The sequence below is a fragment of the Pecten maximus genome, chromosome 12, assembly GCF_902652985.1.
Source record: "Pecten maximus chromosome 12, xPecMax1.1, whole genome shotgun sequence".
In the NCBI taxonomy this organism is placed as follows: domain Eukaryota; kingdom Metazoa; phylum Mollusca; class Bivalvia; order Pectinida; family Pectinidae; genus Pecten; species Pecten maximus.
Window position 1 is genome coordinate 13,042,183 of NC_047026.1, and position 11,866 is coordinate 13,054,048.

The following is an 11,866-nucleotide window of genomic DNA, read 5'->3' on the forward strand; positions in this document are numbered from 1 at the left end:
CAGTCCACGATATACAGTCTTTACAGTTAGACCACCATTTATCCAGAGCAGGTGTTTAAACTTTCAAAAACCACCTTCATCATCTTTTCTCCTTTTTCACTTTTTCAGACGTTTGAGAAATAACGACACATGTGATGCTACAACTTCTTCGTGTTTAATTGGAATTGATCACTTCTAGTTTTGCTGATTAACGATATTGTGTGGATTCTCTGGTTTCCTGGATATCATATGATAAATTACTGTGTAATATACTTGACTTATATAGAGTGACATATTATGCTGAGGGAGATGTAAGAGAGAAATTAATCTTAACACTACAGGTACGTCATAATTAACTTATTCGATATTTGATATTTGTGACACTACAAATGTATATGTTAATGAAAATGTAAGGACGACATATAGATTTTGACAGTGACGTCTGAATTAACATAGTCGATATATGCTGATGAAGATGTCACGGAAGATATCTAGATTTTAACAATTACATCAGAATTAACGTAGCCGATATTTGATTTTTGTGATGTTACTGTATGTTGATGAAGATATTAGGAAGACATCTAGATTTTAACAGGTACGTATGAATTAACATGGCCGATATATGTTGATGCAGTTCTTTATGAAGACATCATCTAGATTTAAACAGTTTCTAGATTGATTAGAATAAGCAATGTCGATATTCAATTTTTGTGACACTATATGATGATGAAGATGTTAAGGAAGACAAAGATAGCTACATATTTTTTTTTTTCTGACACTATATGTTGATGAAGATATCAAGCGCATCTAGATTTAAACAGTTACGTCAGAATGAACATAGTCAATATATGATTTTTGTGATATCATTATATGTTGATGAAGATGTTAGGAAGGCATCTAGATTTCAACAGGTACGTCAGAATAAGCTAAGTCGATATTTGTTTTTGTGATGTCACTATATGCTTTCAATTTGATCGGTTTGTCAAATCTGACGAAAGCTTTTACCTGAAAAATGATAGACAGTTCTTGCTCACATTTATTTAAGACATTTTCTTCAGTTATCAACATGAACAAGTCTTCCTCGTGTTAATTATAAATTGATAATGCATTGTAACAATCATACAAGTTTTTTTTTTTGGGGGGGGGGGGGGGGGGGGGGGGGGCTGTTATCCCATCTGATGATAAATTTTATTAATATATTGGTACCACTACACAATATATAAATACGTTTCACGTTTTTGAAAAAATGAACCAATATCCAAAACGTGTCATACTGCTTAGATTAAGTAGTAAGTGAACTTGTCTTTTATATCCCAACATTAGTTTAATATCACAAGGTGTCAAGAGTTGAAGGTCGATAAAGACCATGGGAAAGTTGTATGGTTGGCACTATGATCTCATTGGGGAATATTCTATTTCCTTGTCCGATATAAGTCAGGACTTGTTTCATGTTTGGTTATATGCCTTGTGGTTACACTGCCATTGCCCTAGTTCTCATTTTGTTAATGTGACTTAACCCGGATTTGACCTAGATTTGCATGACGTGTGTCGTCGAGGAACCAAAAGACACTTACGAAATACCTGGTCTTATTCTACATTGTACCTTTTCAGAAGTCTCCATGAAAATAGGTATTTTTTGTTCGTATTTTCACTCGTTTTATCTATTTTTAGTTAAGTTACTCTTAAGTTGCTTTTTTTTTTGCTTTTTTGTTTGTTTTTGATTTTTGTTTTGTTTTTTGTTTTAAATCTAAATCCACTTTCATCTTCCCAAGAGATTAATATTTTCTATACTATTCGCTCTTATCATCACTTTCAATTTCTAAAAACTAAAAGGCTGTATGATACAGTTTTTACTCATTATTCAGTATATATACATGATATTATTATAATTGTTTTACACGTGTATTAGATGGGACGGCAATCATATGATGCCACTTAAATAAAGAGTAAAACACACAAGCTTAACGACATCGAACACAATGAACACTCACAAGTGGACAGTTCAACGACATGTGCCAGAGTGTCTGTTTATGACCAATATCGTCTTTAAAAACTGTTGGTCACTTCCGAGTTGATACGATATATTTCTTCCGAGGAATGGTCGTTATGACAATAAATCTGTCTAAGACTAGATGGAATATGATCGTTATAAATGTATTAGGCGCGTCCTGTTTCCGGGAATGTTCATCACGGGAAATGGCAGACGCAGTTAGTAAATATTCCTAAAACAAACAATCATCAATCATTGTTAAGAGAAATAATATTTTCATTTCAGATCTTACACTGCACTATATACAATGGACGATTGTCTGTTGATTGTTTCCTCGATCCTACTGGTGGTCGGCGTTAATGCTCACTCGTTATTCATGCTCTCCAGTGACCCGGGACAAATACGTCAACAGGTCCGAACCATCTACCACACACACAAACAGGAAATGTCGAGACTTCCAGTACAGACTCAAGGTATATATCTGAGGTGTACCGAATGTCACAAAACGCCAAGGACATCATTAACACATATAGTTCAGCTGTTATTATGGTAATGATGTTGAAACATCTTCAGTATGTCAACTGCATCATTCATGCATGATAAACTATCCTTAGAAGTAAATCCATGTTTATATAATTCAACAAAAGAGAGAATATGTAAGGAAAATGATATCAATGTATAAAAAGAGGGCATAAAATACATTCATACCAGACATCTAGCAAAAGAGTTTCTCTAAGATTTTTTGTTTTTTGTTTATTTATTTTTTTGTTTTTTGTTTTTTTGTGTGTGTTTTTGTGTTTGAGTTTTGTTTGTTTGTTTGTTTTTTGTCATAATTCAACTCGTAAATGAAATACAAACTGTTATAGATGTTCGGCCGTCACACATCCGTCCAAATTTCCACGAGCAGTTCGTGTTACCAAGCCGAGAGAGGATGATCAGGAAACAGACCCGTCTAGCCGATCTGTCGCTTGGAGCCATCAAGCAGATCTGTACCAGGTACAATATGGAACAGATTATACTGAAATTTTCTGGAACAGACTATTTATGAAGCAGACGATATCTGTTGTTTAACGAATGAACGATTCTTAGTGTCGTCGGTTGATATTTGGGAGACATATCATTAAGTTTTTTTCCATTATAAGATAACGTTTATGCTTTTACTAAAATATGGTGATCTCATCTTACATAAGGATATTCTTAAATTTCGTAATATTCGTAAAAAACTTGAGTAATTCTAACTTTTATTAGATTTCTACTTGAATTTATTCATGCGTGTGCGGAAAACTAAATACCATGTCCTGATTTTAGTTCTGGTTACAATGCACATATAGCCACCAGCATTGTCTTGCTCCTCACTCATACATCAGACATATTTCTCTGACGGCTATTCAATTGTATTCATTTTTTCACTAGTACTGGTAGCACAGTTTACGAGTTGCTGGAAAAACCGAGTTGGCAGGAAGCAATCAGAACTGAGTTTGGCCATGACTGTCAGGACCTATCGGCTAATCTCACCTGTAATCCACTAAGTCGGTTCCGCACTATAGATGGCTCGTGTAACAATCCGTTTAACCCTACTTGGGGCATGGCGGCAACACAACAAAAACGCTACCTCCGGCCCGTGTACCATGATGGTAAGTGTGCTAATACAAAAGAAAGCAGAAAATGCAAAAAGACATTTGGGAGCCCGTTTTTTTTTTTTTAAATGATATAGACTCCTTATTTGAACTATGTTTCATAATGTAGTCGTTATGTTTTGCATTGAAAACTAAGATTTCGGGAATGAAAATTCAGAACTCAATTTTGAGCAACCCCTTCCAAATAATATCCCCACAATTTGTCCTCTTTTGAAAAATAAGCTCAGCTTTTGAAGCCCATGGGATTAGATTGAATGGAAGTGGAGATTTTGATGTTTTTGAACTACATGACACGGCGGTCAGTTATACAGTATAATTGACATTTGATACCTATTTGTTTTTGAAAGGTATAAACTCACCACGCCTTATGGGTAGGGATGGACTACCTCTCCCAAGTGCCCGCCTTGTCAGTAACGTTGTCCACAGTTCCGGAGGGTTCGTTCGTCAGGACTGTCATCTATCGGCTATGGTGATGCAATGGGGGCAATTTCTTGACCATGACCTCGTCGGTACGCCTGTCCTCAAAAGTAAGTGTAAAAGCTGGAATAGATCTACATAAAGGAAGGTGGGATCACCAAGAGTTTCCATCTTATGTCGCTGTAGTTTTATTTGCTGATCTCGCTTATAGTCAATATATTTCACCACGTTTTCAATATTTTCATATAATTTCTTTTCGTTAACAGTTGTTAATTGGCCTTACTATTTTGTTTACAGAAGATAATGGATCGTCCTACGAATGTTGCGGTGCTGATTCATCATTGTGAGTGTGTTTCCGTGTACTGATATTACAACATCGCCTTATATGATTACTGGGTAAATGAATTTTTGATAAAGAAAGTTGAATGTTAAGTTTTAAATATTTATTTTGCCAAATCAGGTACTTCGTCTGAATTTAGTATTATGAATATGATTAACGATCATTTACAGTGATGGCTGCTTCCCAGTAGATATTCCTCCCAACGACGACCATTTTGAAGGGACGTGTATGAACATGGTAAGGTCCGCACCAGCAGTTGGACCGGAATGCACTATAGGTAAGTATGGGGTGTCTAGGAACATGGTAACGATTTCGCCAGCAATTCTACATGTAATACAAATAAATTGCACAATAAGTCTTAAAGTAACATTGACACGACAGAACAATATGCATAATAACAATATGTATAATAACAATATGCATAAAGACGAAATATCTTCTTGTTTATCATCACAGGTGTACGAGAACAAATGAACAAAGTGACGTCATATATAGATGCTTCGGCAGTTTACGGCTCTTCTCGGGAGGAAGAGGACTTCCTGAGGATAAAGACAAGAGGTAATGGTACTATTGCAATAAAACAAAACCATTACAACATAGTCAGCTATTTTACGATGACTATGAGAGCTAGGGAAGCAGTTGAACTTCCGTATGCAGTTTTTGTTGATGTGAATTTATGTGTGAAGTTTTAAGGTTATAATATACGTAATCCACGCAACATGAACATCTAAGATTCAGTTAATTAAATTATATTAAAACCTTGGTAACAATGTCGTATACTTGGGAGAACAAAAACGAAATAACCTTGGAAATATAAACCGTCTTCACACTCTTTTCAAAGTAAATGTTAAATGAGATTCAATTGCATGGATTTACTATTTCTCTTTAGATTCAGTCGTTGATTACCAAGAAATGTTTCTCGATTTGACATGAGGAATTATTGGGTTACCATATACAGTTTATGGTGATGTAGGAAACTCTTCCACTTTTGGAACATCTCTTGTCTCCCCTTTTTTGGCGTTCATTTCACATCTTTTTTCGGCATAGCCGTTTAATTTTCTTTTGGCCCCGGATATGACGCGACAGGTGGCGTTACTGGTCAAGATGAAGTATGTGATTGGTCAATGTAGCGGTAACTGCAAAATGCAGATATCCAGTTAAAAACGAAACAAAGCTAAGATTGAATGTAAGCTGAATAAGTAGATTATCTTTTTAAATGACACATTAATAAAATCATATTCCTGATTCAAATGCAGCCTTGTTATTACCAAAAATGATTCAAACTGATAAGATACAATTTTGTTATTCGTGCTAAACCATCAGTTTTACAATATAACCACCAGCATTAAAACTATGCCGTTCATCTTTTTTAAAGATATTTCTTGTTCTTGTTATATCTATTAATATTTCTATTGTTATCATTGTTATTGTTGTTTTTGTTTCTTTGTATTGCCTTTAAGATTCCATATGAATTGACAGTTTGATCGACGTCTTTAATCTTTTTCGACAATTATCCGTTTTTCTGTTTTATCAAGGTCTGTTAAAAGAGGGAGAAAATCGAATGCTGCCACCTAGCGGCAAAGACAACTGTATACAGAGGACTTCAGATGACGTGTGTATGACAGCAGGTAAACTGTCGACCATAAACGTGACGTACAATGACGTGCACAGTATGCTACATATACTAAATCCCCCCCGTTTCGGGCCCCAACTTTCTGAAAATTCCTTCCAAATACTGTCGAGATATGCCGTTGATGTAGCATGCAATGAAAAATCACTCATGGGGCCACGAAACATGTTCGTTTTAGACATGTTATACAGTATAGATAACTTGAGGGGATTGACAATACATCTATTTATATATATATAAATTTTTACGAAAAGAGCAGAGTCCCGCGGGTTTCCGACTAAGACCAAAATTGTCACACTTTCAATGTCATATCAAACATTTTCTTCCAAATGTATAATTGATATTTCTACGGTTACACTTTGTTTTCTAATTTCTGCTGTAGCAATTTAGTAGTCTTTAAGCAGTTTTAAAAAGTATGATCGATTGAAACAAGAAGTCAAACTTCATAATTTACACTATTACCACTCTCTGAGATTTTTATCTTCAAAATTTGAAATTAGGTGTAATCCACCTCTCTATTTGGTAACTTCCGGTCTTATAATAAATTATTTTAGGAAGCTGTTGTATTAAACATTTATCTGTGTTGATTAAATATTTTCTTTGCTGTCTTTACAGGTGATGACCGTCCTAATGTTGTACCTTCGTTAGGAGCCATACACACTTTATTCATGAGGGAACACAATAGGATAGCCGCCATGCTCGGCGTCCTGAATCGTTTCTGGGACGACGAGAGGATTTACCAAGAAACACGCCGAATTATGTCTGCACTGATACAACATATCACATACTTCGAATACTTACCTTTAATTCTAGGTAAGCGGATTATGGAGTACTATGACATTCTACCAAACATTGAATCCTTGGAGGCAAGCGTCTATAATACGTCAACCAATGCCGGAATAGCTAATGTCTTTGCCGTGGCAGCGTTTAGATTTGGTCATTCGCAGATTCCTTCTATTCAAACGTTTATTGGACCAAGAGAATCCTACCGGCGTGACTTTCGGATTGAGAGTACGTATCACAGACCATACTTTGCACAATTCAATAACGGACAAGGTGCAGAGGATGTGTTGAGATGGCTAGTCAAAGACTCACAGCCGGAAACAAACAGGTACCTATTGTTTCTGAAAATGTCTTCGCACTAGATTCATTGTCTGAAAATTCCTAGTTTTGAAAAATACAATATTCATAATAGATTAACGTACGTGTATTCAATCCTATTATCTCGCTAACGTCCCCTTTGTTAAATTTCCTTAACGATATCACATTGACGTTTTATGTCATTTTTATGAATAAGTATATTTTTTAGTTTGGTTATATTTTCATTACCCTAATCTCACTTTGAGAGCTCACATTGCGGTGTTTTCGAAGTGATGAGAGGAACTTTCGGAACACCTGTTCAAACAAGTGTTTAATTGTTAACTTTATCAATTTTTGAAGTTTTGTTCCTATATTTTGAATTGAAATAACGGTTTTTGTTTACATTTGCAGTCAGTAGTGAAATTATCCGTACTATCAATATTTTCATCATTTTACTTGAATGACGTTCATAGATTGTGCAAATCCGATAAACAATTACCTTTGTGACATCGACATCACACTTGAAGTTCAGCGCAATACATGGATTGCTACCTCTATATGACTGGATAACAAACTTATTTTTCTCACAGAGTTTTTGTTCGAGGCGTACGGGATCAGTTATTCCTAAGGAACAACGTCAGCCTCGATCTGGCAGCTATCAATATTCAGAGGAGTCGTGACCATGGCGTGGCGCCATACAATTCGTGGCGAAAGTGGTGTGGCCTGGATAGCGTCCGGCATTTCGGGGTTGGACAGGATGGGCTGGTTCACCATGACCCAGATACAGCCAGACTACTTCAACGGGCTTACCGGTACATATCTACTACATACAGAAAGCATAATTGTTTCTCTGATGGCGGGTTGTTTGTTTGTTTGGTATATCACCCTGTGAACAGCAAGGGTCATTTTGAGGCTGGGTCTCCTTATAGTAGTTGGTGACTACCTCACTGAACAACATACGGGATGCCCATCGGGTACCAATCAAAGTAGTTAGGATTAAGTGTCTTGCCCAAGGACACAACCACGGCAGTACAGACTGGTCCGTTTCTCAGCTTCCCGAGAAAAACAAAAACCGACACAGGTAGTAAGCGTCGAACCACGTACCTCGGATCTTCACCTGAGGTTATGTGGCTGGTCCTCTAACCGACTGAGCTCTTTCTGCTTCTTCTCTGATGGATGTTTTGATAAACAACATTTTCCCGTATAAACGTATAAAACATGAACTATATAATTTGCGTTTCGTTGTATTTGTTGATGATTTCGAAATTTACAATAGGTGATATTTCTTCATACTTAATTTTTTCCAATGGTCCGGAACATACTCTTTTTTAGTGTTAGTTAGAATGAGCTTTTTCAAAACAGTCCATATGTAGTCTGACACAGTTATATGGTGTCTTGTTGTTAAGGCTACATTCCACAATGTTTTTTCCGAGGTAGTTGGTATGTCTTTGGCTATACATCTCCTCACACAGCCTTCAGCACTCTATTGCATTCTTTTACAGTGATCCAGACGACATAGATGTCCTAACAGGGGCCATATCGGAACGTCGCATCAAAGGGGCCAGTGTCGGCCCAACATTTGCCTGCATTATAGGATACCAATTCAAGGAGCTCAAGATGGGGGATAGGTTCTGGTATGAAAGGGCGCATCCCATCACAGGCTTTACAGATAGTAAGTCATATCCAGGACAGTCGATAAAATAGTGTACTACCAAAAAAACATCTTCGATCTTTCATATTTTGACACAGTCATATTTTAGCGCAAAAATTGAATAGATTAGCCATTTGATGGATAACCCCCCATTGTATAAACAATAGGGAAAATCATAATTTAGCCCAATGATTTAAGATAAAAAATAAGAAATAACTTACATTTGTGCACAAAAAACACTGTGTTCACATTATTTCGATTCAGCTGGCTTTTACATTGTCTTTTTTAATTTATGTATATTTATATCTTGATCTAATGTATTTTATGAATGCTCCATTATCATCAAAGAGAAAACATATGAGCAAGTAGTTTGTCAGCACATGAAAGTTAAATTAACGGAAAATGGTGCCAAGTTATGACTTGTCATATGAAAACTACTTTAAATTGACATTGTTTTGTTTTCATTAACAGGACAATTGAGGTCGATTCGAAGAATGCGATTATCAAAGATTCTTTGTGAAAATTTCAACATTACACCATTACAGAAAAATGTATTTCTTCTTCCGGATAGCAGGTAAGATGATGAATGTCGTTTACGATTAATTTCTGTCTGATTGAATACTATCTCAAGGTCGCATTTTGCTACTATAATCCTTAAGAAAAGACACAACCAGCGTATTGTAAACGCTGCAACATATACGGTGACAATAAAGTATGGTAGAAATGAGAATGACATATAATTATGGAATTATTTCAGGGGTAAATCCAAATCCACTCACCCAGTGCCTTGTCACTCACTTCCGGATCTAGACATCCGCGCATGGCAGGACTACAGATACGGAGACTCAAAGTAGACAACTGCTTGTCAAATGTGTCGTCTGATTATGGATTTGAAGTTCCTATTCCGATGAAATCTTGGGCCAGTTGAGACGTGTGCTATATGAAAAATTGATTGGCATGTATCTGCCACGAGGAGGACAAGAGTTGGTTTAAAGTGTTTGGCAGTTGTGTAGACACATTTGGTAATTCTGTATACTGACTTCAGAATCAATACTTCTATATGTACCAACCGAAAGGTTTTTAATGCTTCATATTGACTGATCGATGTAAATCCATAACAAATCTATCGAAATGTTATATTCGAGGAATACTTGACACCATCATTGTCCTTCGTGGCGCAAACTGTTTATTCCGGAACACAACAAGACAAACCTAATTTTCGGAACTAACAGAACATAACGACATGATGGTATTATCCGGAATTAAGGCATTTGGTGGTCAGATGAAAATATATATTTTACATAATATTATATGTAATAGAAATGCCAGCAACAAGGATAGGTAACAGTGATTTCGGCATTGCTGGTATTGGCATTGTCCAGCCTTCGATGTGCAAGGATGTAATTTCTGTTGAGATTGCCGTCGCGACATTGTACTGCAGGCAAAAAAGTTCATTAGCTGGATATAACTGTTAAAAGACATGTTCATAGCTGTGACAAGAACGTTTCTATTTGTGTTCGCCCGCAGCTAGTGACATTGTTTAGCAATGCCTCGTGTAGTGCCAACGCTTTTTAAGATCATTAATACAATAACTCCAGCTACTCAATATATTTTTGATACTAGAGGTGTATAAATTTGGAGCAATATAATCCAGGTTTTATAAATTTAATAATTCTTTCAGCAATGATTCACGTGTGTTTGTTGTCCGAATTATTCTGACTTTTTTTATCGGTATGGTGTAAAATTCCGGCCCTTTAAAACATGCGGAAATAAGTGACCCTTGCCTAGATATCTCTTCAAATGGTTATTGTAGATAAAAATCGTCATTTTCACACTCACGCCACACAGATCCAGGCGAGGGCCGTTCCTTTCCCACACGTTTTTGATTTCTTCGACGACACACTGATATGAAAAATGTCGATAAAACGTCAGAATATTTCGAATTAGTTTGTTAGATATCGGCTCTCATAGTACGAAAATGAGAGAAGGCATGCTACATATTTCACTTACAATCATGTTACATAATGTAGGTTTTATATAACCACAGATTTGACCACTTAGAGCGCAGGAGCCGCGATAGTTTAGTCGGTTAGAGCGCCGGCTACGTAATCTTAGGTGAAGATCCAAGGTGTGCGATTTGATGATCCATGACCTTGTTGGTTTGTTTCTCGGGAAGCTAAACGGGCCGGTCTGTGTTGTCGTGGTTGTGCCCTTTGGTAAGACACTTTACCCTAATCGCTCTGGATGGCATGCGATAGGCCTGTCGTATGTTGTTCAGTATCACCAATTACTTCAAGGATAACCCTCCTCAAAATGATCCTGGCTGTTCATACGGCAATGAACCCAGAAAACAAACTTCTGTTTCTGTACACGTATAACGGTACTTCAGGAATCCCGTGCTGTAGTTGGTCGTTCAGCGAAAATCAACACTGCATAACAAACAAACACATCCATACGTTAAGAAAAGAAACATTCATAAGAGGATGGCGCAAAAGACACACAAGAATTTAGCACTTTTCAATAAAAGTTTAGAGAAAGATACAGTAAGCTAAAAATGCATAAGTCCTGCATCATACAGCTGTTTCGTCCTTCTCAGGCTCGTCAGTGATGCTAATTAGGGCCTAGGGCGGATATAACATCTGGATGGGTAGGGACAATAACCCCATAATTTAGTAAATTTCAGAGTTTCCTATATTGAATTTCAAACGAACGTGAAGCACAGTTGTATATACTGTAAGCGTACTTTATTTGGTGTACTCAAATTTTAGCTCATTTCCTCATTAAAACAGATTAGCGTATTGATGAAACTGATATAGAAACAGTTTATAAAAAGTGCAATAAGCACATCTTGTGCAAAAAGCGCTTAAATAAGCTTGCCGCTGAAATATGTACGTTTGCAGTATCCTGATCCATGCCACTAATATGAATTAAATCGTGAAACGCGGGGTTTATCTCTGACATGTATTTGTCATTACATAATAGATATACATAATGTTCACTGATTAAATGTTTACACCGTTTATATTTCACATAGATATCTTGTATATTTCGCACTATGAACTTCACACGTAAGTTTTCTCTACAACAGTAATAAACACACAATGGTCGCATGCATCTACATACGTTATCGGAAGTCGCGAAA

The 11,866-nt window shown here is 36.5% G+C and overlaps 1 protein-coding gene across 1 annotated transcript; it reads left to right on the plus strand.

The window, feature by feature from the left end:
* On the plus strand, nucleotides 1-10,404 carry LOC117339483 (peroxidasin-like). Its single transcript, XM_033901093.1, has 14 exons — nucleotides 1-320; nucleotides 2,255-2,442; nucleotides 2,836-2,965; nucleotides 3,383-3,603; nucleotides 3,954-4,133; nucleotides 4,321-4,366; nucleotides 4,534-4,640; nucleotides 4,820-4,921; nucleotides 5,899-5,991; nucleotides 6,609-7,104; nucleotides 7,664-7,885; nucleotides 8,576-8,745; nucleotides 9,196-9,298; nucleotides 9,482-10,404. The coding sequence occupies exons 2-14, from the start codon at nucleotides 2,277-2,279 to the stop codon at nucleotides 9,576-9,578; spliced, it is 2,133 nt and encodes a 710-aa protein (XP_033756984.1). The 5' UTR covers nucleotides 1-320; nucleotides 2,255-2,276; the 3' UTR covers nucleotides 9,579-10,404.
* The last annotated feature ends 1,462 nt before the right edge of the window (nucleotides 10,405-11,866 follow it).